This window comes from Erpetoichthys calabaricus, chromosome 16, assembly GCF_900747795.2.
Source record: "Erpetoichthys calabaricus chromosome 16, fErpCal1.3, whole genome shotgun sequence".
NCBI lineage: Eukaryota > Metazoa > Chordata > Cladistia > Polypteriformes > Polypteridae > Erpetoichthys > Erpetoichthys calabaricus.
The window spans coordinates 92,851,467-92,875,949 of record NC_041409.2 but is presented as its reverse complement, the minus strand read 5'-3'; the positions used below and the strand labels follow the sequence as shown (position 1 = coordinate 92,875,949).

The 24,483-nt window shown below is 41.6% G+C and overlaps 1 protein-coding gene across 1 annotated transcript; it reads left to right on the top strand.

Annotated features, from left to right (window-relative positions):
* Window positions 1-1,434: 1,434 nt before the first annotated feature.
* On the top strand, window positions 1,435-24,145 carry LOC114666336 (hepatic leukemia factor-like). The gene is made up of 4 exons (XM_028821151.2): window positions 1,435-2,306; window positions 6,136-6,603; window positions 19,695-19,909; window positions 23,189-24,145. The coding sequence occupies exons 1-4, from the start codon at window positions 2,114-2,116 to the stop codon at window positions 23,402-23,404; spliced, it is 1,092 nt and encodes a 363-aa protein (XP_028676984.1). The 5' UTR covers window positions 1,435-2,113; the 3' UTR covers window positions 23,405-24,145.
* Window positions 24,146-24,483: the final 338 nt, after the last annotated feature.

The window sequence follows — 24,483 nt, the reverse complement described above, 5'->3', positions numbered from 1 at the left end:
GTTCTTCCTCATTGGTACAAAGATTCCTGAAGATTCATAGATTATCTATGAAGCTTAATGAACACACACATTCTTCTCCAGTTTTGTTACCTTTACAGAGCCCTCACAATAACTTGATGTGTGGACACTTTTCTTATAATGCTGTACCTGGCAATAAGGCCCAGGGTGATGTGCACTAGAAATACACTTAAATGTGTGGCCATGTTTGATGTATATAAAATAATAACATTCTCAAACCTGCTTAATCCAACTGAGGGACCAAAGCCTATTCTGACAACACTAGGCATGAGGTGGGAAACAACCCCTTGGTTAAAAAAATAAAATAAAGATTTTACACTTTCTAATTTGTTGGAGCACTATCCTTTGAGCATGGGAAAGGCAGTGTATAAATAAAATGTATTATTATTATTTATAACTATTATATATTTTGCACCAGTACCCTAAGAACTTCTTCATCTTTTCATACTTCTCATATGTCCGGTCGATGTGCTTGATCAGCCTTCTCCATGCAGCCTGGTCCTACACCTCCTCCCCAGTCAGACCCTTTTCCTTCAGATCTTCTTTTACTTTATCCATCTGCCTCCACTTTGGCCTCCCTCACTTTCTCTTCCCTTGGACTTCCATCCCCATCACTCTTTTGCCCACATATTCATACCACTTCAACCTACTGTACGTTCCCGTACTTTCTTAGATTTCTCTTCAATTTTTCTTGTACCTCTGATTGCCCCATTTCTTATTCTGTCCTTCTTTTAACTTCATACCTCCATCTCCACATTCTCATTTCTGCCACATCTAACTTCTCCTGAGCTCCCATGTACTGCCCATGTCTCAGCTCCATAAGAGCCTGAATCGAAAATGAGGTATGACAATTATGGCAGAGTTCATATCAATAGTAACATTGCACAGAATAGTACAATGTGAGATGTACTGGCAAGAAGCAGACCTCCAAGGTTGGCTCCTGCTTTGCACTCAGTCGTGCCAGGAAAGGCTGCAGTTCCCTAGTATTGGGTGCAATTAAAGAAACAGCACTGGAGCCCGTTCATGCCCACAATGTTAATTCGCCATCGACAATTAACCGAACATTCACGCCTTTAGGAATGTGGGCGGAAGATCTACGTAGATACTGGAAGAACTTGCAAGCTCGAGAGGATGGGGTGCGGGTTTCGAGCAGAGAACGCTGGATCCGTGAGGAGGAAGGGCTACTCAGTGCACTAATCTTTGTAAAATGTATTAGTAAAATAATTGTCCTCAAACTTTTGCTTTTTAACGTATAGTTCAGCCAGTAAATAGATATTCGGTTTTTATTAAAATGGCACTTATTGGTTAGGGGTTAATTCCTCGATACTCGTGGAAACTAGCGTGTGTGTGAGCGTGTTCCTAGCTGAGCGGCTGAGTGGGTGGGGATATGTTAATAAAGCCAATGGGTATTGGGTTACCGATACGGTGTGTGGGCGGGATCACTCAGGATAACTGAGGCGTGGCCAATTGGCCGGCAGCTTCTCATGAATAATAAGCAGCCCCTTGGCGCCGACGTCACCGCACGGGCCCGTGTTCTGTGCAGCTGACAGCCTCTGCTGATCCATAAGCGAACTTGGCGATCTCAGGAATTGGGAAGAGAAGAAGCGTCCTGCTTAGTTTTCATCTTTTATTTCTCGTCATATTCTGTTCGCATTTTCTTGGTTCCAGTGCGATTAACATTTCATTCCATTTCTGATTGATTTTTTTTAACTTTTTTTTTTTAACTGTCGCGGGATTGCATTTTATTTTTTACATTTGTGAAGGAAACGAGGAAGCGCCTTTCATTTCAGTTTCCAAGTGGCGACTTTTCAATTTCTTTGCTTATTATTTTTGCAGTTTTACGGCTCTTCGTCGCGTGAACTTTTCTCATTACACAGAATCCTTACCATTTCAGTGATTTTTTTTTCTTTTTTTTTTGCTCATTTTCCCAGTCACCTTGCAATCCAGGGAATTTAAAGGATCTTCAACGAGGCCAGTAGATGCTACACACACCGTGTCATTTGTGGTGAAACGAACCCTCGGACTTCCTTCGCCTCACAACCAGCCTGAACTGATTTGTTGGTGTTGTGACATTTAAATATCATCGCGACTGAAGATGGCTCGCCCCATGTCTCAGCTCATACCTCCCGACCTGCCGGGCTCCAGCCCCCAGTATGGTACCGGCGGACAAGCAGGCGCACCTCAGGGGGGCCACTCGAGCTCCATGGCCAGTCTCAAGTCCCTGCTGCAACTGCCTATAAAACAAGGTGTCGAATTCAGGAGTAAAGAGCTCAACGGCGACAGCAAAGGTGAGCGGACCGAGATCGCGGCATGTTCTGCCCTTTGCCTGCGTGTGCGCGCTAATTTGTGCGCGCGCACCTGACTCAGCGTTCCGTGACACGTCTCTGAAGAAGCACCTGGCAGGTGTGCGGCTCGGGCACTTGCAGAGGCTACCTGCGAGGCGCGGTAACATAACTGCTGTGTCTTTGGTAATTATTGTTCTAAACGAAAGGGAATGTCATGTTCTTTTAGCGCCGCCGGTGGTAACAGTACGTACATGCAGCTGTACTTGTTCTGTTGGAACGAAGTGTTCTGAACTTGCAATAGAGACGCACATGCGCAGTAATGCAAACTCAAGCACCGTTTGAATACATTGATGTAAATAGTACTGACACACACACACACACACATACACACACTTGAGATGATCTGTCTTCGTGCACTGACACCGGCACACGTGCAGCATTCGAATTCAAACTTAAAAATATTTCTTCCCTCAGTATCACTTTTCATTGTAAATCATGCTATAGACATCCACTGGGTAGTTAAATATTTGGCTGTACAAAAAAAAAAAATCTTTTCAGGATGCCACTCAAATGGCTGTGCACCTGATTTGTTTGAAATATTCACAAGAATTGTCAATTGTGCCTTTTGTGGTCAGCTCTAGCCTGTAAAACTTGACATATAAAGTATGGCTATCTTACATTTGAAGCAAAAGCTGGACACTTAACTGGCATTTAATTCTACCATCCTTCCATAAAATGTTCACACAGACTCAGTCCTTTGTATTTCTATTTGAATTTTCTAAATTGCTATGTGAAAGTGCTCTCTGTGAAAAGTGCTTCATCGGGGTTGATTGACTTAAAAGCAGTGACATTCGCTCGCACCCACCCGCCCACCATATCTCTGGCTTATCATGCATGCAAACAGCAATCCTTTGGGTGCGCTACCTTTGACACACAGCAACCTGAACACTGTAGCTTAAGGCAAAAACAAAATACTGACAGCCTGCTTATACAGCCATACATAAGCCCATAATATCACATCCTGACAGACATGACCAGTGGATAAATGTAGGCGGTTAATCACCTGGGCATGCGGACACATCTGTGTGCTTGTGATCACACGGTCATGGTGACTTGAGCAGAGGGTTACTTGGAAAATGGCAGTCATTTATACTTGGCCATATCGATGCAGATGTGACAGTTAACAGGATGTGATTTTATGTGCCGTATACACATTCATAAACTGTCACCTTGGCACTTAACATAAAACGCTATGACTTGGATATGTTACACAGTGCCAGTCTTGGCACATTGGCACGTGCCCAGTCACATGTTCACAAAGCACTAATATATGCCACTAAGTTGGATATATACAGTAAGCAGGCAACCACACACACAATCAAACAGACACACCAATGACCACAAGGATATCGACTTATAGTTACAATTCTTTTGAATAAATTTATAAAATAGCACATACAAGCACACAGAATTACTTGTACATACATACCAGGCAGAATATTTTGGTAAAGATGCACTGGCACAATCTGTTGGGCATACTGGTGCATTCACAGCTACGTGCATTTACTTATAAAAACTGGGCATTCATGTTGACAAGCACATGAAACCCATCTTTTGAACACTCAGACAGAACACACTGGTGCACCCTGGCATGCAATATAACCGAGTAGGCAGGCATACAAGAACTTGAACTCACAGTGCTTACATGTACTCAGTCGCCATTACACACTAATACACACAAACCTGTTAGACCTTGCACATCATTTCACACAAAGAGACATCCGAGTTCTCTCTAAATTCTGGCTCAAAGTACTGCATCAGAATTATCAATACCTACTGCAGGAATAACACAAAACTGAATAATTGTATGCATCCCCAAAAATTATTGTTACAAATCATTTAAATATCTGGTCAGACCATACAATTGGTGTTATTGCCTTCACAGACAGGTAAGAAATAACACAAAACTAAACAACTGTATGCATCCCCAAAAAAGTGTTGCAAATCATTTTAATCCCTGGTCGATCCCATAAACTTGGCATTAAGCGTTTTAGCAGACCAGTAAGACATCCATGGTAAGAAACTGTGCACACCTACTGCAGTTGTGTAGTTATTTGTATGGACATGCGCAAAGTCAGCAGCTACACTCACAACTGATGTACACAATTTTCACAAAATCGGCATCAAGAAAGTTTCTTGCTTTATTGTCATTCCAGTGTGTGCGTATTTATTTATTTAAAGAGCTTCTATTAAAAGCCAAATTTCACTTTGGTGACAAATAAAGTTCTATCTATCTATCATATAGTGTCTTTCATATCTATCTATCTATCTATCTATCTATCTATCTATCTATCTATCTATCTATCTATCATATAGTGACTTTCATATCTATCTGTTATATAGTGCCTTTCTATCTATCTATCTATCTATCTATCTATCTATCTATCTATCTATCTATCTATCTATCTATCTATCTATCTATCTATCTATCTATCATATAGTGACTTTCATATCTATCTATCTGTTATATAGTGCCTTTCTATCTATCTATCTATCTATCTATCTATCTATCTATCTATCTATCTATCATATAGTGACTTTCATATCTATCTATCTGTTATATAGTGCCTTTCTATCTATCTATCTATCTATCTATCTATCTATCTATCTATCTATCTATCTATCTATCTATCTATCTATCTATCTATCTATCTATCTATCTATCTATCTTATTCACACGACTGGAGTGCACCCTTCCACTGATATTCCACCCTTCCTGACTTCATTTCCTACCCTGCTCTCACTGTTTTGTGAATATGACGTCCCAGCATAGCCGCATTATCAATGTTCTGGGCCATCCCGTGAATTCTGGCCACTGTGTCATTAAAGGGCCTGAGCAGGAAAATCTCCTTGTAAACGACACTCGCTATTAAATTGTTTTATATTTGGATTTTTAATGGAAATGGAGTTATGGCAGCCCTTGTTTAGAATTTTTCTTTTCACACTTGTAGGTGTTTGTTTGCATGTGGTGCCCCATATGAGCTTATCAGTCCTTGCTTCTTATATATATATATATCATTTTTTTTTTTTTTTTTTTTTAGTTTAGCTCAGCTGATTCACGTGTGCTGCCACACGTGCTTTAGACAAGAGACGAGCTTCAGCAGATCACCCAGCATTGTGCCCTGCAGGCCTTGTTGACCATAAGCTGGTCCCTTTCACAAATGACACACTTTACTAAACTCCCTTCTCCTTGTGCATCTGCTGCCTTGCCTGGTAAGGGCTGATGCGGACCTGTTAGAAGATCCATTAGGCACCAGCCATAGGTGTCAGAAGAAGCTTGAGCTCTACTGCCTTTGTGCTCTGCTCCTGCCATGTAGTTTTAGACGAGTAGAATGTATTCTTCAGTCTTGTTCTCAGTAGATGCTGATAGACAGTATCGAGTGCCATCTCCTGTCATTTTGCTTTCCAACCCATCTCATACAATGCAATACAATTTATTTTTGTGTAGCCCAAAATCACACAAGGAGTGCTGCAATGGGCTTTAACAGGCCCTGCCTTTTGACAGCCCCCCCAGCCTTGACTCTCTAAGAAGACAAGGAAAAATTCCCAAAAAAAACCCTTTTAGGAAAAATAAAAATGGAAGAAACCATGGGAAAGGCAGATCAAAGCGAGACCCCTTTCCAGGTAGGTTGGGCGTGCAGTGGGTGTCAAAAAAAGGGGATAAATATAATACAATACACAGAACAAAGCACAAGTAATCCTTAATACAATATAATAGTGCAATCGAAATATTACAAGTACTCATCTGATGTTGCTTGCTGTTTCTTTCTAGTCTTGGAAAAGGAGAAGCTTGATCCAGATGATGACTGTTTGTTAAGCTGCGGCATACGCTCCTCGCAGTCAGCGTTCCTTGTACCCCTGCTGTGGGAGAAAACCCTTCCCTGTGATGGGGGGCTTTTCCAGCTGCAGTACATGGACCTGGAAGAATTCCTCACGGAGAATGGGATGGGACCATCGACGGGTGGAGCTGAAGCGCAGGTCCCGAGCCAGAGGAATCCGACTTCGCCTTCATCAGCTTCCCTACCCAGCCAGTCTGGTCAATCTCAGAGTCAGATGGGTAACCCTCATCACAGTCCTCTGCATGGCCATCAATCCCAGTTGTCCCAGCTTCCACAGATTGCACAGTCGCCATCCCCTACAGCTTCGATGACTCCAGGAAACAATGGCAGCCCCACCATGGAGACTGCAGCCCAGCAGCAAGGCATTATAGGAAACTGCATGCACGGGCCTGCTCTTCAAGGTAAGAAAGCAGCTCCTCCTGGGGTTGAGTGTGTTTTTTGATGTGTATGTGTGTATAAGTGGTCTGTGACGTGGCTATTAAAGTCTCTAACCTGTGTTCTGTCTAGCCATTTCTCAATATTCTTTATTCTTATTTGTCCTCATCTTGGTTTTGGGAAGTAGCAGTATTGGGTGCCAGAAGAGTTGCACAGATGCTAGCAGTTGCTTATGCTGGGGCAATTTCGAACTGTGTTTTTGACCAGTGAGGTGGATGAAACACACATGAACATGAGAAGAAGATAAAGTCCACACGGGAAGAACTATAGAGTGATTCGTAGGTCCAAGTACTGTGAACGGGCGGTGCTCTCCCGTGTTTCCAGTTCCAGTCCGTGATATCCTCATTTTACTGTGGATGTTTGGTCAGCCTTTCCGTCGTACTGGCACCCAGATACTAAACTACTTGTGAAGGCAGAGCACTAATCACCAAAAGGCTCGCATCTCCTTTAGCTGCAGGGGTTTTCAACGGCTGCATCTTTACTGCATGATATAAAATTATTCTTGACCTGGCAGTGCAACCTGGTAGCTAAGAAAATGGACCTTAGAGAAAGAGTAGAAGGTTCAGCGCCCGCCTCTGGTTCATTGTGTGACCTTAAACGAGGCACTTAGCCTGCGTTACTTGCATTCAGATATGGAGGCCATTGTATCGAATCCATACTGCGCCTTAGTGAACGTTGGAGCTCACGTAGGAAGGCGACCAATAAAATCAAATGGTCTCAGGCTGAGTTCCAACCATTGTCGGACCATGTGACCTTGAGAGAGTCTGCAGACCTGTCGGTGGTCAAATTGTATAAATGAAGACATTTTTATATTGTAGCCATAATATACATTGGCATGATGAGCATTGTACAAAATGGAGAAATTTTACATAAACTTCACAAGGCATTGTAGTTTAGCGGAGACGTTATTAAAGTGTAAAACCACAAAGACGCTAGCTCAGTATCTGTAATTTAACAAATGCACAGCAGCTCGTTTTCTGAAAAACACAATAGAAAGACCTAAGTAGGTTTGTCCAGGTTTAAAAATGGAAGTCAAGAATAACTAACAATTCTAAAGGCTCCTGACCCAAGTGTAATGGAAAATGTTTCTGAGTGACAGGGTCCGCTTACTTTTGCGGCTTTAGAAAAATCAGTCGAGCGCCTTTCCCTGCAAAAAAAAACCACATTGCAAATCGAGTGAAGAAGTGGGGACAATGCTTTGGTTTGGTGGCCTTTGTGCCTCTGTGTATTGTTCCTTTATGCCTTTGTTTACCACAATGATCGGTAAAACTCGAGGAATTCGGTTGTGTTCACAGATTTCTTTCCTACAAAACAAACAGAAAGGGGTCTGCTTTGCTGCGAGTCTCCAAGTAAAGGCCAAGGCTGAAAAATAGGAATTGGGAAAAAAATAAACAACTGAACAACATTGAGGGGGCCAGGCAGGTACATGTGGGCCTATCAGATGGCCTAGTGGGGTTGGCATGTGTTCCACTTCCATGCAGGTCAAGGTTGACATGGTGGGTAGCGTGTCTGTACTTGGGTGGTACGAAGCCTCTGGACACCGGGAGTCCAAATGAGTAATCGAGAGGAGGCCATTCAGCTCCACATAGTTTGTCGTGGGCAGAGTGGTGGCTCTGAGGCGTAGGAACAGTGCGGGTATCCAGAAGGTTGCTGATTCGAATCGCCGTTACTGCCAAAGGGGATCCTACTCTACTGGGCCCTTGAGCAAGGCCCTTAACCTTCAATTTCTAAAGGGGTGCTGTAAAATGGCTGACCCTGCACTCTGACCCCAAGGGGTAGGTGAAAATGAACAAATTCCTAATGCAAGAAATTGTCTGAGGTGAAATAAAGAACAAACAAAATCCCATTCTACCCAAGTCAAGATATGAAGGTTCTCAAAGTACTGCTGCCCACCTCACTACTTGGTAACTTATTGCATGCGTTTGTGGAACCCATGGAGAAGAGACGCTTTTAACGTTTTTATGAAATTTACCATTAACTAGCTTCCATTTGAAACTATGCTTTAGTTACAGTAAGTTTAGTTAAGCTGGCATCTACCCCACCTTTTGCAATATTTAAACCTTTTTATTTAAACATTTCCATCTAGTTGACTCATATTTTGCTTAAACTGAAAAAATGTGGTGCTTTCCATCATTTCTCACAGCTTGTAAGTTGCAGTCGTGTTGCAAGTCCAGTAGTTTTTTGTGGACTTTCTCTGGCACTTAGTGTGTGACATATGGAGGCCAAACCTACACACACTGTTGAAGATGACTCCTCCCAAGTAAACTGTATTTATTAAGAAGACAACTGACTTCATCTCTTATGTGCATGAATGGATGTGAACAGTGACGAGTCCACTATGACTATGAAGTTTTACATCGACTGTTCTTAAATCAGTGCAATATGTTGACTCTTAAAACCTAATATTTGATCCCAAGTGTCCAGCTTCACTCATGTAACCCAATGGGGCAGGATTTTAGTTCAGAGAGGTGTGAGGTCATCTAACAACACAAAATGTCCAGAATATTGTCTATCATGTAAAGCCCAGTAACTAGTAACCCTTCTTGGAAGAATCAGTGGAGCCCAATGTGTGGGCTTATAGATGCCAGTAAGTGATGTGGAAGACAGCAGGGCCTGCCTACCATCTCTTTTTGAATTAGTCTGTGATCATCTATATATATATATATATATATATATATATATATATATATATATATATATATATATATATTATATAATATATATATATATTTTTTTTTGTTCGTTATTTTGTCTTATATAATTTCTTGTATTAGGAAATTGTTAGTTTTCACATACCCCTTAGGGTCAGAGCACAGGGTCGGCCATTGTACAGCATACCCTGGAGCAGGTGCAGGTTAAGGGTCTTACTCAAGGGCCCAGCAGAGTAGGATCTCTTTTGGCAGTAACAGGGATTCGAACCGGCAACCTTCTGGATACCCGCGCAGATCCTTAGCTTCAGAGCAGCCACTCCACCCCATATAACCCACAAGGTCCAGTTTGTTGGTATAGAGGAGCCTCCAGTCATGTAACCTCTAGCTGTGCAGTAATTCTGTTCATGGAGGCCAGCAGGACTTGATGTTCATGTAGCCTGAATCTGATCTTGTCAGTGCCAAATGAATGGCTCAAAAATCTTGAAACGTTTATGATGTCTTTTGTGCACTGAGTGGCGGCACACACTCCATAGTAGGGCATTTGTGCCATATAAATTGGAGTAGAAAGATGACCCATAGTTAGGGTATACCTAACTAGCTTTTGGTGAGACAACATGAGAAATGGGGTGAGATGGTATTCCTATAGTCAAGGATCTGCCCCTGTCCGTGTTCCTACTTCAGAAGGACATAATCTCTAGTGAATTTTCCCAGGCATGGAAGTAAGATGATCATACATTGTGCGCAGACGAGCATCTAAGTACAGACAAAATGTGCGTCCTGTGTTATAATCTCAGGGCAGTCTTTGAATCAAGCATTGAAAGACGCATGAGGCTACATGTTAGTTTAGGTAACATTTGTTCACTCCTCTTCTTCTTTTGGCTCGAACACAAAGCTGACCACACTCCCATCCTGCATATTACCTTTGTCCTCTTAGAAAACCCCAGAAACATATGTTGTTCTGGAAAAAGGTGTCTGCCTTTATTAACTGCTGTGTGTTCTGTTTGTATGAAGGTATGCAAAATATTCTTAAAGTAAGACACTTTATATAATGTGATATTGATCTGCTTCTCGCAACTGAGAGGACGTGGTGGACGTTTGCCAACTGGCCAACTAACCACAAGCGTTACCTGGTAGATAACCATCCAATTAATCAGACTGCGTTTCGGACCTAAGAATGTAATACTCTGATCTTCACCCTGTCAAATAAGCGAACCAGCCACCATGCTGCAACGTCAGAGGCTTTGCTTCAGGTGCAAAAGTGTGTACACCTGATGAGCCCCAATAAAGGCGAAACGCATGTCATGTAGGCAGTGGTGGCTCTGAGGCTAGAGATCTGCACTGGCAATCGGAAGGTTGCCGGTTCGAATCCCATAGATGCCAAAAGGGACTCTGCTCTGTTGGGCCCTTGAGCAAGGCCCTTAACCTGCAATTGCTTAGCGCTTTGAGTAGTGAGAAAAGTGCTATATAAATACAAATTATTATACAGTATAACATATCTATGAGATGCTTCTCACAGCTGAGAGGACGACAGCTGAGAGGACGACTGGCCAACAAATCACAAGTGTTACCTGGTAGGTAACCATCCAAATAATCAGATTGCGATTTAGACCTAAGTGGGTTGGCACCTTGCCCAGGATTGGTTCCTGCCTTGTGCCCTGTGTTGGCTGGGATTGGCTCCAGCAGACCCCCGTGACCCTGTGTTAGGATTCAGCGGGATGGAAGATGGATGGATGGATGGATTTAGACCTATGAATATATATATATAAAATAGTGGAACTTAAAGTTGGAAAATATTGAACTCTGATTACTATGTTTGCCTCTTTAAAAGTCAAGTTTCAGAATTTCTTTCCTCTTTATTACTTTTGAGCCAATTAGTTGTGTTGCTACCTGGGTATAAATATCATTGCTTGATAGAAGGTCTTTGTTTCTAGCTTTGGTAGTCCATAATATGACAGTAACAGCTCAATTTAGTAAAGAGAAATGACAATCCACCAATACATTAGGAAGTTAAGGTAAGTCCACCTGAAAATTGCAAGATCTTTAAAGTGTAGTTTCAAAAACCATCAAGTTCTATGATGAAGCCAGCTTTCTAGTGACTGCCACAGCAAAGGAACACCACGAGTTACCTCTGCTGCACATTAAAAGTTTATCAAACTCACCAGCTTTCAAAGTTTCCAGTTTACTGCACCTCAGATTATTTCCCAAATTAATGCTCCAGAGAGTTCAAGCAGCAGATGCATGACACTCTCTGCTCAGAGGTGGAGGTTGTGTGAGTCACATCTTCATGGTAGAATTGCTACAATGAAACCACCGCTGAAGGAAACAAGAGGAAGAGCCTTGGTGGGCTTGGAAACATAAGGCAGTGGGCACCAGACCAGTGGAAATCTGTCTTTTGGTATGATGAGTCCAAGTTTGAGATTTTTGGTTCCAAAGGTGGTGTCTTCACAAGATGCAGAGAAAGTGACTGACTGATGTCTGGATGTGCGATTCTCACTGTGAAGCATGGGGTAAGAGGTGGGATAGTATGGGGGGACTTTAGCTGTACTGGCAATTTCTTTCGAAGAAAAGGCACATTTTAAACAGCATGGCTACCATGGTGATATGCCATCCCATCTGGTTTGTGCTTAGTTGGACTGTCATTTGTTTATCAACAAGGCAACGACTCAAAACACCTCCCAGCTTGTGTAAGAGTTCCACGTTAGAGGAACTGAATGATGGGGCGCTGCAGCAGATGATCTGGCCACCACAGTCACCTGCTACTTCAATACTGTTAGGAAAGTGGCACAGGTGGCTTTGAACCTCATCAGGCTGGTTGGGAGAAGTCAAAGAATGCGTGAAGTTGTCATGGTGGCTACTTTGAAGGATCTAAAATAGAAGAGAGTTTGGATTTGTTAACAATTGTTTGGTCACTACACAGAAAGTAGGAAGAACTCTTTAATGATTATCTATCTATCTATCTCTATCTATCTATCTATCTATCTATCTATCTATCTATCTATCTATCTATCTATCTATCTATCTATCTATTATATAGTGCCTTTCATATCTATCTATCTATTATATAGTGCCTTTCACATCTATCTATCTATTATATAGTGCCTTTCACATCTATCTATCATATAGTGCCTTTCACATCTATCTATCTATCTATCTATCTATCTATCTATCTATCTATCTATCTATTATATAGTGCCTTTCATATCTATCTATCTATTATATAGTGCCTTTCCTATCTATCTATATATCATATAGTGCCTTTCACATCTATCTATCTATCTATCTATCTATCTATCTATCTATCTATCTATCTATCTATCTATCTATCTATCTATCTATCTATTATATAGTGCCTTTCCTATCTATCTATCTATCTATCATATAGTGCCTTTCACATCTATCTATCTATCTATCTATCTATCTATCTATCTATCTATCTATCTATCTATCTATCTATCTATCTATCTATCTATCTATCTATCTAGTAATGTTGCAGTTACTGCTGATTTTTGATGGGCTGTAGTTCTGTAATGTCCTGTTCTCTTGACCCTATAGAGACCCTCACACTGGAGCCCTTTTGTTTCTTCATTCAACCGCCCAGTTGTCGTGTAGTTTTTGAAGTCCTTCTTAGTTTGTTCCTCACCAGGTCATCTTCGTTAAGTTATTGCTCATTGGTAGCCTGTCAAGCCAGATTAATCTTTTTGTTCTTTTACTGGACTAACATGTTAAGATGTTGTGTGCCCCTGGTTCAGGGCCGGTTCAGGGTCTTGGCTTAGTGTGTCCACTTATATTCTCGGCTCAGATACATGACAGGAGTTCATTATTTTAGCATTCCTCTTGGTAGTTGGAAATATTTTCTCCAAAAACAACAGAGGCTTTTATGTGGAGAGCAGAGGTCTCCATTTACAACACTGATGAGATCTGGTTTGCAGTGATCCAACAAGTAAGTGCAGGTTCAGTCTAAGACACGGGAGCTTTCTTTTTACAGAAATCTTTAAAAGTTTAAAACACTGTTGCCTTTCATGAATTTGGACCCATCAGCAGCCAAACTACCCAATGAGTTAATACCAGGCTTTGCAAACAGGGATTGGGGGAGGAGGAGGAGGAGGAGGAGGAGGTTGAAGGCATGTGTGATAAGGACAGGGCGAGAGAGAGAGAGAGAGAGAGAGAGAGAGAGAGAGAGAGAGAGAGTGTGGCTGGTTGTTAACCGGATTGAGGCTCACACGCCACCGCCATGTGCTGGAGTCACATGCATAAGCTACAGGGAAGGAGGGAGGAGAGAGGGATGAAAAAGGCTTTAAACAAGTCAGAGCAAATCAGTCAGTGCAACTCTTGATGGCCATTCTTATTAAAGAATAACACTGAAGACTGGTAAAGCCACAGTTGCAGGAGTTCTTCTTAGGCGTCATTGCGGCCATAGATGATTCTCTTTAAATGCCTGCTTATTATAACCTGAGGCATACAAGCTAATATGTGCTCTTTACTCTCTTCACACTACAGACATGTTTAGCTCCATTTTTAGACTTGTTACCCCTCATTTTTTTTAGCACATTTGTTCTCTCAGCTTCCTTTTTGGCCCTAAACTTTTTCTTTGATCATAAAGCATTTTAGTTTTAAATTAATGAACTTGTGCAGCAGTACTCCAGACTGACAGAACGGCTTCTCCATCTGCAGGCCAGATGTTATAACTGCAGGTCATATTTCATCCCTTGGAGCCTCCTCACGTTAGCTGCCGGAGCTTATCGCCAGCCTGGCATTACCCAGCCGTGCACACTTTAGGGTGAACCCTGCCATCAGCTGGTAATATTATGTAATAACATGTAGCACAAAGCTTACATTGACACAACTTTATTGCTGCACAAAGGGAGGAAGGTCTTGATTTTTGTAGAAGAATGTGCTGTGAGAGCAAAGCTAAAGGAACTCCGTACACTTGCGCTTTGGCCTTTTTCTCTTGGTCAGGGGGGTCCCAAGTTCAGTCCTGGAGCACCACTGTGGCTCCAGGCTTTCATTCTAACCAGTATCACAAACCAGTGGGTCACTCTTGTGCCTCGTCAATCTAATTGTTAAGTTGGCCTTTTTTGTTTTCTTATTCTGCATTCAGAAAAGTGCTCTGGTATGATGTTTGCATTTAGAAGAAATTCAGAATTGTGTTTTCTTTGTCATTGTTTTAAACACATAACTTTCTTTCACCATTTTTTATTTCAATTCCTCTTATTTCTGTGGAGTTTGCTCCGGAAATTGTATCCAAATGCTGACAGTTGGCATTGAGCAGTACAGACACGGGTGCAAATGACCCTGAATGTTAAAGAAGAGCGGCAACTTCAATGTTACATTCATGTGTGTGGGCCTAACTAGGTGGTCCTCAAGGTCAGTCCTGAGGACCACCATAACTGCAGGTGTCCCTCCCAACCATCTCCTTCTTTTAATTGAACTCCTGCCTTTATTAAACAAGCTATTATTTTCCAGTTTCTGCCTCCTTTATGTCATTCCATAAATTACAGAGTGGATTTGCTAAAGGGGCGGCACGGTGGCGCAGTGGGTAGCGCTGCTGCCTCGCAGTTGGGAGATCTGGGGACCTGGGTTCGCTTCCCGGGTCCTCCCTGCGTGGAGTTTGCATGTTCTCCCTGTGTCTGCGTGGGTTTCCTCCAGGCGCTCCAGTTTCCTCCCACAGTCCAAAGACATGCTGGTTAGGTGGATTGGCGATTCTGAATTGGCCCCAGTGTGTGCTTGGTGTTTGTGTGTGTCCTGCGGTGGGTTGGCACCCTGCCCGGGATTGGTTCCTGCCTTGTGCCCTGTGTTGGCTGGGATTGGCTCCAGCAGACCCCCGTGACCCTGTGTTCGGATTCAGCGGGTTCAAAAATGGATGGATGGATGGATTTGCTAAAGTTTTAGGGGAATGTAGCAAGTGTGTGTGTGACTGACATTAATTATTGTTTTTTCATGCTTTTTAAGATTTGCTCTTTTTATGTTCTGGCCATTTAAGCTTTTTCTTATTAATTAGCCTACTATTGACTTTTAGACTGAAGTGGCTTCCTCATTTTATTATTATTTTTATTGACTATTTAGTGTCATTTGCACACATGGCTGTACAGCACAATACTAGCAGTCAGTATTTGGATGCAACTAACTGGACAGTAAAACTCCACAGGAGAAGGTGAATTTAAAAGAATACAGAAAAAGTAAGTTAACATTTAAAAATGGGGCAAAATATGCACTATTCTGAATTTTGTTTGCATGTAAATATAATAGCACAATAAGAGAAGAAAAAGCCTAATTAAACAACTAGATTGTTTAGAAGTAAGAATGAAACATTTATTTGTGAAACTGTTTGAAATGAAAACATGCAGCCACTCGGGTATCCCTGGACTGAACTTGGGATCCCCTGCTCAAGGTCAAGTAAAAATAAAATCAGTAAATAAATACGATCACATTAAATGCACATTTTTCACCAATGCATTCTATAATTGTGTCTGAAATTAACTAATGTCTAACCTTGCCTATAAAGTTGTTTTTCCGTACTAGCTGTGCGGGTCTTGTTCAGAAAGCGGACGCCACTTGAGACGGCCTTCCCCTCGCCCAAACACTAACCTTAAGGTCAATAAAATAGGTCCCTGATGTTAAGTCACTATTGTAGGGCTAAAATGATAACAGAAATGTCAAACCTACTTATATACCTAATCTTAATTATTGTGAAACAACCAAGTGGCGTCCGCTTTCTGAACAAGAGCCGCTGTGCTACCCGTCTAAGACGGGTTGATATCTAAGTATTCAGCGTAGATATCAGCGTATTCAGAGTTAACGTTTGCAGTGCACCATCTATTGGAATGTATTTTGCATTGCATGTAATAATAAAATGCATCACATCTTTTATTCCAACTGATGGTGCATGACAAACATTAGCACTGCTTTTTCGATTCCCATACCAAATGACATATAAGAGACACAGCATCTAGATGGGCACACACACAGACACGTATGCAGACACTTGTTTCTTTTACTACGGTGGATAAGCTGATTTCTTTCCGTCCGGCAGTTATTCTCAGTTGGACGAATTCAGTGTTAATTAACATTTGCAGCGCAGCATCTCTGGGAATGTATTTTGTAATGTATGTAGTAATAAAATGCATCACATCTTTAATTCCAACAGATGGCGCATGACAAACATTAGCAATGCTTTTTTGAATCTTATACCAAACGGCATATAATAGAGACACAGCAACTAACAGACACACACCCACAAAGGCAGACATGCACACAGACCCCTGTCCTTTTTATTAGCGTGGATGATCTGATTTCTATCCTTCCAGCGCTTTCTCTCTGTTGGATATATTCAGTGCAGTGCACTGTCTATTGTAATGCATATAGTAATAAAATGCATTGAATTTTTTATTCCAACAGATAGCACATGACAAACGGTAGCACTGCTTCTTCAAATCCCTTACCAAATTGCATATTACAGAGACATAGTAACTAGCTGAACACACAGATCTACAGACACCTATCATTTTATTAAGATAGATGAGCTGATTTCTGTCCATCCGTCAGTTATTCTCTGTCGGACATATTCAGTGTTAATGTTTACATTGCACCATCTATTGAAGTATATTTTGTAAAGTATGTAGTAACATGATGCATTGCATTTTCCATTCCAACAGATGGTGCATCACCAGCATTACCACGGCTTTTATGAATCCCATACCAAATGGCACACAACAGAGATACAGCAATTGTAGGAACACACAGATACACAGACACACAGATGTTTCTCCCTTTATTAAGATGAATATTGCTGTCACCTTTGGTTGTTTACAGTTTCATCTGTTTACAGTCATATGGAAAAGTTTGGGAACCCCTCTTAATTCTTTGGATTTTTGTTTATCATTGGCTGAGCTTTCAAAGTAGCAACTTCCTTTTAATATCTGACATGCCTTATGGTCACAGTAGTATTTCAGCAGTGACATTAAGTTTATTGAATTAAGAGAAAATATGCAATATGCATCATAACAAAATAAATTTGGGCACCCAACAGAGATATGACATCAATACTTAGTTGAGCCTCCTTTTGTAAATCTAACAGCCTCTAGACGCTGTCCTCCTATAGTCTTTGATGAGTGTCTGGATTCTGGATGGAGGTATTTTTGACCATTCTTCCAAACAAAATCTCTCCAGTTCAGTTCAATTTGATGGACAGCCTGCTTCAAATCATCCCATAGATTTTCAATGATATTCAAGTCAGGGGACTGTGACGGCCATTCCAGAACATTGTACTTCTCCCTCTGCATGAATGCCTTTGTAGATTTCCAACTGTGTTTTGGGTCATTGTCTTGTTGGAATATCCAACTCCTGCGTAACTTCAACTTTGTGACTGATACTTGAACATTATCCTGAAGAATTTGTTGATATTGGGTTGAATTCATCCGACCCTCGACTTTAACAAGGGCCCCAGTCCCTGAACTAGCCACACAGCCCCACCAAATTTGACAGTAGGTAGCAGGTGTTTTTCTTGGAATGCGGTGTTCTTCTTCCGCCATGCAAAGCGCTTTTTGTTCTGACCAAAGAACTCCATTTTTGTCTCATCAGTCCAAAGCACTTTGTTCCAAAATGAATCTGGCTTGTCTAAATGAGCATTGGCATACAACAAGCGACTCTGTTTGTGGCGTGATTGCAGAAAGGGCTTCTTGCTCATCACCCTGCCATACAGATGTTCTTTGTGCAAATTGCTCTGAATTGCAGAACGATGTACAGATACACCATCTGCAGCTAGATGTTCTTGCAGGTCTTTGGAGGTGATCTGTGGGTTGTCTGTAACCATTCTCACAATCCTGCTCATATGCCGCTCCTGTATTTTACTTGGCCTGCCAGACCTGCTGGGTTTAACAGCAACTGTGCCTGTGGCCTTCCATTTCCTGATTCCATTCCTTACAGTTGAAACTGACAGTTTAAACCTCTGAGATGGCTTTTTGTAGCCTTCCCCTAAACCAGGAGACTCAACAATCTTTGTTTCCAGGTCTTTGGAGAGTTGCTTTGAGGATCCCATGCTGTCACTCTTCAGAGGAGAATCAAAGGGAAGGAAGCACGACTTGTAATTGACCACCTTAAATACCTTTATATCTCATGATGGACACACCTGTCTGTGAAGTTCAAGGCTTAACGAGCTCATCACACCAAGTAATCAGCATTGAGCAGTGACAGGCATTCAAATCAGCACAATGACAAGGGGACCCACATTTTTGCACAGCCAGTTTTTCACATTTGATTTAATTTCATACAACTAAATACTGCGTCACTAAAAATCTTTGTTCGGAAAACACCGCAGTACTCAGATGTTCCTAGGAAATGAAAGACAGACCACTGTTATCTTTATTGTTGAGAGTCAATTATTATGCAGGCTGAGAGGGGGGTCCCAAACTTTTTCATATGCCTGTATATATTTGGTTGATGCTTTTATGTAAAGCCACTTATACGTCACTAGAACATTAGAACACTCTGGATGAGAACAGGCCATTCAGCCTACCAAAGCTCGCCAGTCCTATCCACTTACTTCTTCCAAAATAACGTCAAGTCGAGTTTTGAAAGTCCCTAAAGTCTTGCTGTCTACCACACTACTTTGTCGCTTATTCCAAGTGTCTATTATTCTTTGTGTAAAGAAAAACTTCCTAATATTTGTGCGAAATTTACCCTTCACAAGTTTCCAACTGTGTCCCCGTGTTCTCGATGAACTCATTTTAAAGTCACCGTCTAGGACCATCTGGTCTAATTCCCTTCATAACTTTAAACACTTCAGTCAGGTCTCCTCTTAATCTTCTTTTGATTAAGTGCTGCTGTTTCCATGTTCCCGTAGTTGGACTGATACCTCAGGGTCACACGGTAAGAAACTGTATGAGGGTTGAACTGGGATCCTTCTGCTTTAAAAGCTTTCATCGTTTCCCCCTCTCCCCATGTCTGTGGCCACCTTAACTGGTTAGAATTGACACACTGGCACAGGGACAGTATTTCTTTATATTAGTATGTCATCATTCTTTGTCTTTCACTTATTTAATAGTTTTCACTTAGTCTTCTGCTGTTTTGCTTTATGTTTTTATTTTCTGTGTTGCTGCTGGAGCAAGTGAATTTGCCCTTGGGGAGCAATAAAGTGTCTAACTATTTATCAATCTATCTATCTGCATTAACCACCTGGGTTACATATTCCCCAAACAGGTTTGATTTAAATGGGAAGTTTTAATATATATCTTCTTTTGACTTTAATCACTATTTTATATTCCATTTTCCCATACAGTAAAGTGACATAAAAGATTTTGCTAAGTTGGCCTTGAGTGGCCGAGTTACTAGACGTCCTTTCCAGGATTCGGTTTTGCTTTATATTCATTTGTTCTGACTTCCTGTGTTTCCTTTGCTCTTTGTTTCACTAGGCCAGGTTGCGTCCCCCGACCCCTCTAACTGCCCACAGATGGATGGCACTGATGTTATGGTGAACTTTGATCCCGACCCCGCAGATCTCGCTCTGTCGAGTGTACCAGGACAGGAGGCCTTCGATCCACGGAGACACCGGTTTAGTGATGAGGAACTCAAACCCCAGCCAATGATCAAGAAGGCCAGGAAGATGTTGGTCCCAGATGAGCAGAAGGTGAGGGTCTGGATGACTTTTTTTTAGGAAGAGTGATAAAGCACGATGAAGTTTACGTTTAGTCCAGCTTGTTCGTTAGGGTTGTTTCTAGATGTCTGGTCCAGCGTCAGAGTTTTAAATTTAGGTGTCCGGGGAATGGCTGCTGGTTTACATCCCAAAAAAATGTGATTTCTGCTTTCAATTCAGATCTTTTTGAATAAACCCAATGTATGTGTTTAAATCTAAGTTTCAGATTTCAAATTCCCAATTGTGTATTTTCCTCTTAAGACTGTTTTGTAATCTATGTATTTCTGTGAAAGTATTTTTGAGGATTTTGCTCTTTTATATTCTGGTCATTTAAGACTTTTCTTATTAATTAGCCCACAAGTGATGGCATGTCTTCCTTTTTTCTTCATTTATTTCAGTTTCATATTTTTTTTTTTGGATCATTTCAATTACAATATCACTCAGAGACGGGGGAAAATAATAATTCTTTCTACATCAGCGATGAATTGTGCTGATTGGTTGACCACCAGTTCTTCTGAATTCATTTCAGTTGACTTGCTCTTGAAGACTTGGACCCCTCAGTTGTTTCTTTTTCCTTAATTTGCAGCCAAACAATCTATATATATATAAAATTTTTTTCGTGTTTGAAATGGAAATTACGTATGACCACGTGATATGGAAATTACATATGAAATGGAAATTACGTATGACCACGTGATATGGAAAATACGTATGAAACGGAAATTACGTATGACCACACAATATGGAAATTACATATGAAACGGAAATTACGTATGACCACGTGATATGGAAATTACGTATAAAACGGAAATTACGTATAAAACGGAAATTACGTATGACCACATGATATGGAAATTACATATGAAATGGAAATTACGTATGACCACGTGATATGGAAATTACGTATGAAACGGAAATTATGTATGACCACACAATATGGAAATTACATATGAAACGGAAATTACGTATGACCACGTGATATGGAAATTACGTATAAAACGGAAATTACGTATAAAACGGAAATTACGTATGAACACGTGATATGGAAATTACGTATAAAACGGAAATTACGTATAAAACGGAAATTACGTATGACCACATGATATGGAAATTACATATGAAATGGAAATTACGTATGACCACGTGATATGGAAATTACGTATGAAACGGAAATTACGTATGACCACACAATATGGAAATTACCTATGAAACGGAAATTACGTATGACCACGTGATATGGAAATTACGTATAAAACGGAAATTACGTATAAAACGGAAATTACGTATGAACACGTGATATGGAAATTATATATGAAATGGAAATTACGTATGACCACGTGATATGGAAATTACATATGAAATGGAAATTACGTATGACCACGTGATATGGAAAGTACGTATGAAACGGAAATTACGTATGACCACACAATATGGAAATTACATATGAAACGGAAATTACGTATGACCACGTGATATGGAAATTACGTATAAAACGGAAATTACGTATGACCACGTGATATGGAAATTACATATGAAATGGAAATTACGTATGACCACGTGATATGGAAATTACATATGAAATGGAAATTACGTATGACCACAAGATATGGAAATTACTTATGAAACGGAAATTACGTATGACCACGTGATATGGAAATTACGTATAAAACGGAAATTACGTATGACCACGTGATATGGAAATTACATATGAAATGGAAATTACGTATGACCACACGATATGGAAATTACATATAAAATGGAAATTACGTATGACCACGTGATATGGAAATTACATATGAAACGGAAATTACGTATGACCACGCATCCTTTTCAGAGATACTGTGGCAAGGTGTCCTCGGAATTTAATGGATGTTCCTTCTGTGCCATCCATTCCAGCTCTCACCACATTTGGAATCCTTAGATTTATACTTAATATCACTTTCATGATGAAATGCATTAAAATATGTATGTTACATTTTACAGATTAACTTTATTTAAATAATGAATACTGTTAATAGTTACACATATAATGGTGGCAGAGTGGCAGTGCTGTTGGCTCACAGAGAGCCACGTCCCTTGTGTTCCCTGCCTGGAGTTTGCATATTTTTCCTAGTGGGTTTCCACAGTGGGCTCAGTTTTCCATCCAAAGACATGAAGGTTTGGGAATTTGGTGCTGCTAAAATGACGCCAGTGTATGTGTGTGCTTGTGTTCTCCTTGCAATGAGCTGATGCCCCGTCCAGGGATTTTGTTTCTGTCTTGCGCCCGATGCTGGCTGGAATGGGCGCATCCCCAAATTGAAGGTAATCATCCATCCATCCATCCATTTTCCAACCCGCTGAATCCAAACACAGGGTCACGGGGGTCTGGTGGAGCCAATCCCAGCCAACACAGGGCACAAGGCAGGAATCAATCCCGGGCAGGGTGCCAACCCACCGCAGGACACACACAAACACACCCACACACCAAGCACACACTAGGGCCAATTTAGAATCGCCAATCCACCTAACCTGCATGTCTTTGGACTGTGGGAGGAAACCGGAGCGCCCGGAGGAAACCCACGCAGACACGGGGAGAACATGCAAACTCCACGCAGGGAGGACCCGGGAAGCGAACCCAGGTCCCCAGGTCTCCCAACTGCGAGGCAGCAGCGCTACCCACTGCACCACCGTGCCGCCCGAAGGTAATCATTAAACATCCTTTTCAGAGATTTTGTGGCAAGGTGTCCTCGGAATTTAATGGATGTTTTGGGCCCACGCGTCACATCTTGTGAAGTATAAACCTGGCGTTAGGCGCCTTACGTTTCAGCTGACGGTCTTGACTGGGGCTTGTATCACAGAGCAGCCTGAAAATCATGCTAGGGCTTATTTTCGGAGTAGGTCTTATTTTTCAGGGAAACGTGGTATTGCTCTGTAAAGGGATGGCAGCTATGGCGGTATCTGCTGCTGATCACTTATATGCTGTTAAAGCTGTTCAGTTTTAGGTTGGCATTGCCGTGTTTCAGATATGTGTAATGGTAATGCTGTACATCTGTTCTGGCGCATCACACGACTCTTTTCTGCGAATTTATGCAACTTTTATATTCATGTCAAAAAACTTGTAAGTGATAAGTCAATTCAATTGTATCTTTCTTTCAATAATGCCAGCACTGAGTGAGCCAGAAAATGCACTGAAGAGCGCCTTTACAGTCCAGCCACTTTGCTCATCTCACCTGGCTTCTAATCACAATGCTGTTTTTCCAACACATGATTTGTCTTTTCTCTTGTTCCTGTCAGGACGAGAAGTACTGGAGCCGACGGTACAAGAATAATGAGGCGGCCAAGCGCTCCCGGGATGCGAGGCGACTGAAGGAAAACCAGATCTCCGTCCGCGCCGCCTTTCTTGAGAAGGAGAACGCCGCCCTGCGGCAAGAGGTGGCCGAGATGCGCAAGGAGCTCGGGCGCTGCCGTAATGTACTCACCAAGTATGAAAGCCGGCATGGAAACTTGTGAAGTGCTGCGTGTGAAAGGCAAACAGACTGGAAACTTTACAACAAGTGGCAGTGTTTGAGCCATTGGGAGGAGGAGGAGGAGGACACATTCTCTCTCACACGAGTGAAAACGGATAGTTAGGGTACTCTTTGACGTGACATAAGCCACAAATAAAGGTGCTGGTTGACCTCGCCCCTCACTCCAGGGGTGTTCTTCTGAATAAGCTAGGACTAGGACTAGAGGTGCTGCTGTCCGTAAGGTCTTTCAGGGAATGAGCTGTTCCTTCGGGTTGGGTTGCAGGGGTGAGCAACAAGACAGATATGTTTTTCCTCTTGCGGACCACAGGTGATGGAGTTCTACATTGGCCTTCAGACAAAAAGAAATTAAACTCGCTGGCTGTTGGAACAGAGTTACATTTCTGCCACTTGTTGTAAAGAATATCTGTCAACGCAAATCATTCGTTTCTTATTGTGAAGCTGCAAGAAGAGGAGGAAAAAGAAAACAAAACAAAAGGCATTGGTTTCTGGGTTTAATGTTGCGATACCATTAATGGTAAGAGCGGACCTTGGGACTGGTCATCCTGGGTGGGCGACAGAAAGACGTCTTGAGAAGGAAGCTTTCTTAGAGCCAGCTTCGTATCTTCGTAGAGTTTAACCCACGCTGCCCTGTGAACCTCCGACCTGCGATTTTGCTCACCAACGAGTAGCACTTAATGAATTTAGTCCTTTCCTTGTAAATAATTGTTTATATTTAAACAAACGGGGACAGAAAAAATGATTTGAATATGACTTTACCGAACAATCTCTGGGCTTCACTACTAAATCCCTGTTGCAATCCGTTTGTCCTTGAAGTCGTCAAGCAATCTGTTTACAAAGAGCTTTTTCAAGTCAGCCTCGCCCTGCCGCCCTCCTCTCCGTCTGCCATCCACGCCAACTTCGGAGGAGAGCCACAAGTCTGAACTTTGCTTGATTTGAGACAAAAACAAAAAGGCTTTCGTTTTGATGACCCTTGACTGTTTTTTACTTCCTCCTTTATGTGAAAGTATTTTCGATTTGAAATAGCGGCACAGTGATCAAACGCACAAAAATGGCCTGAAAGAT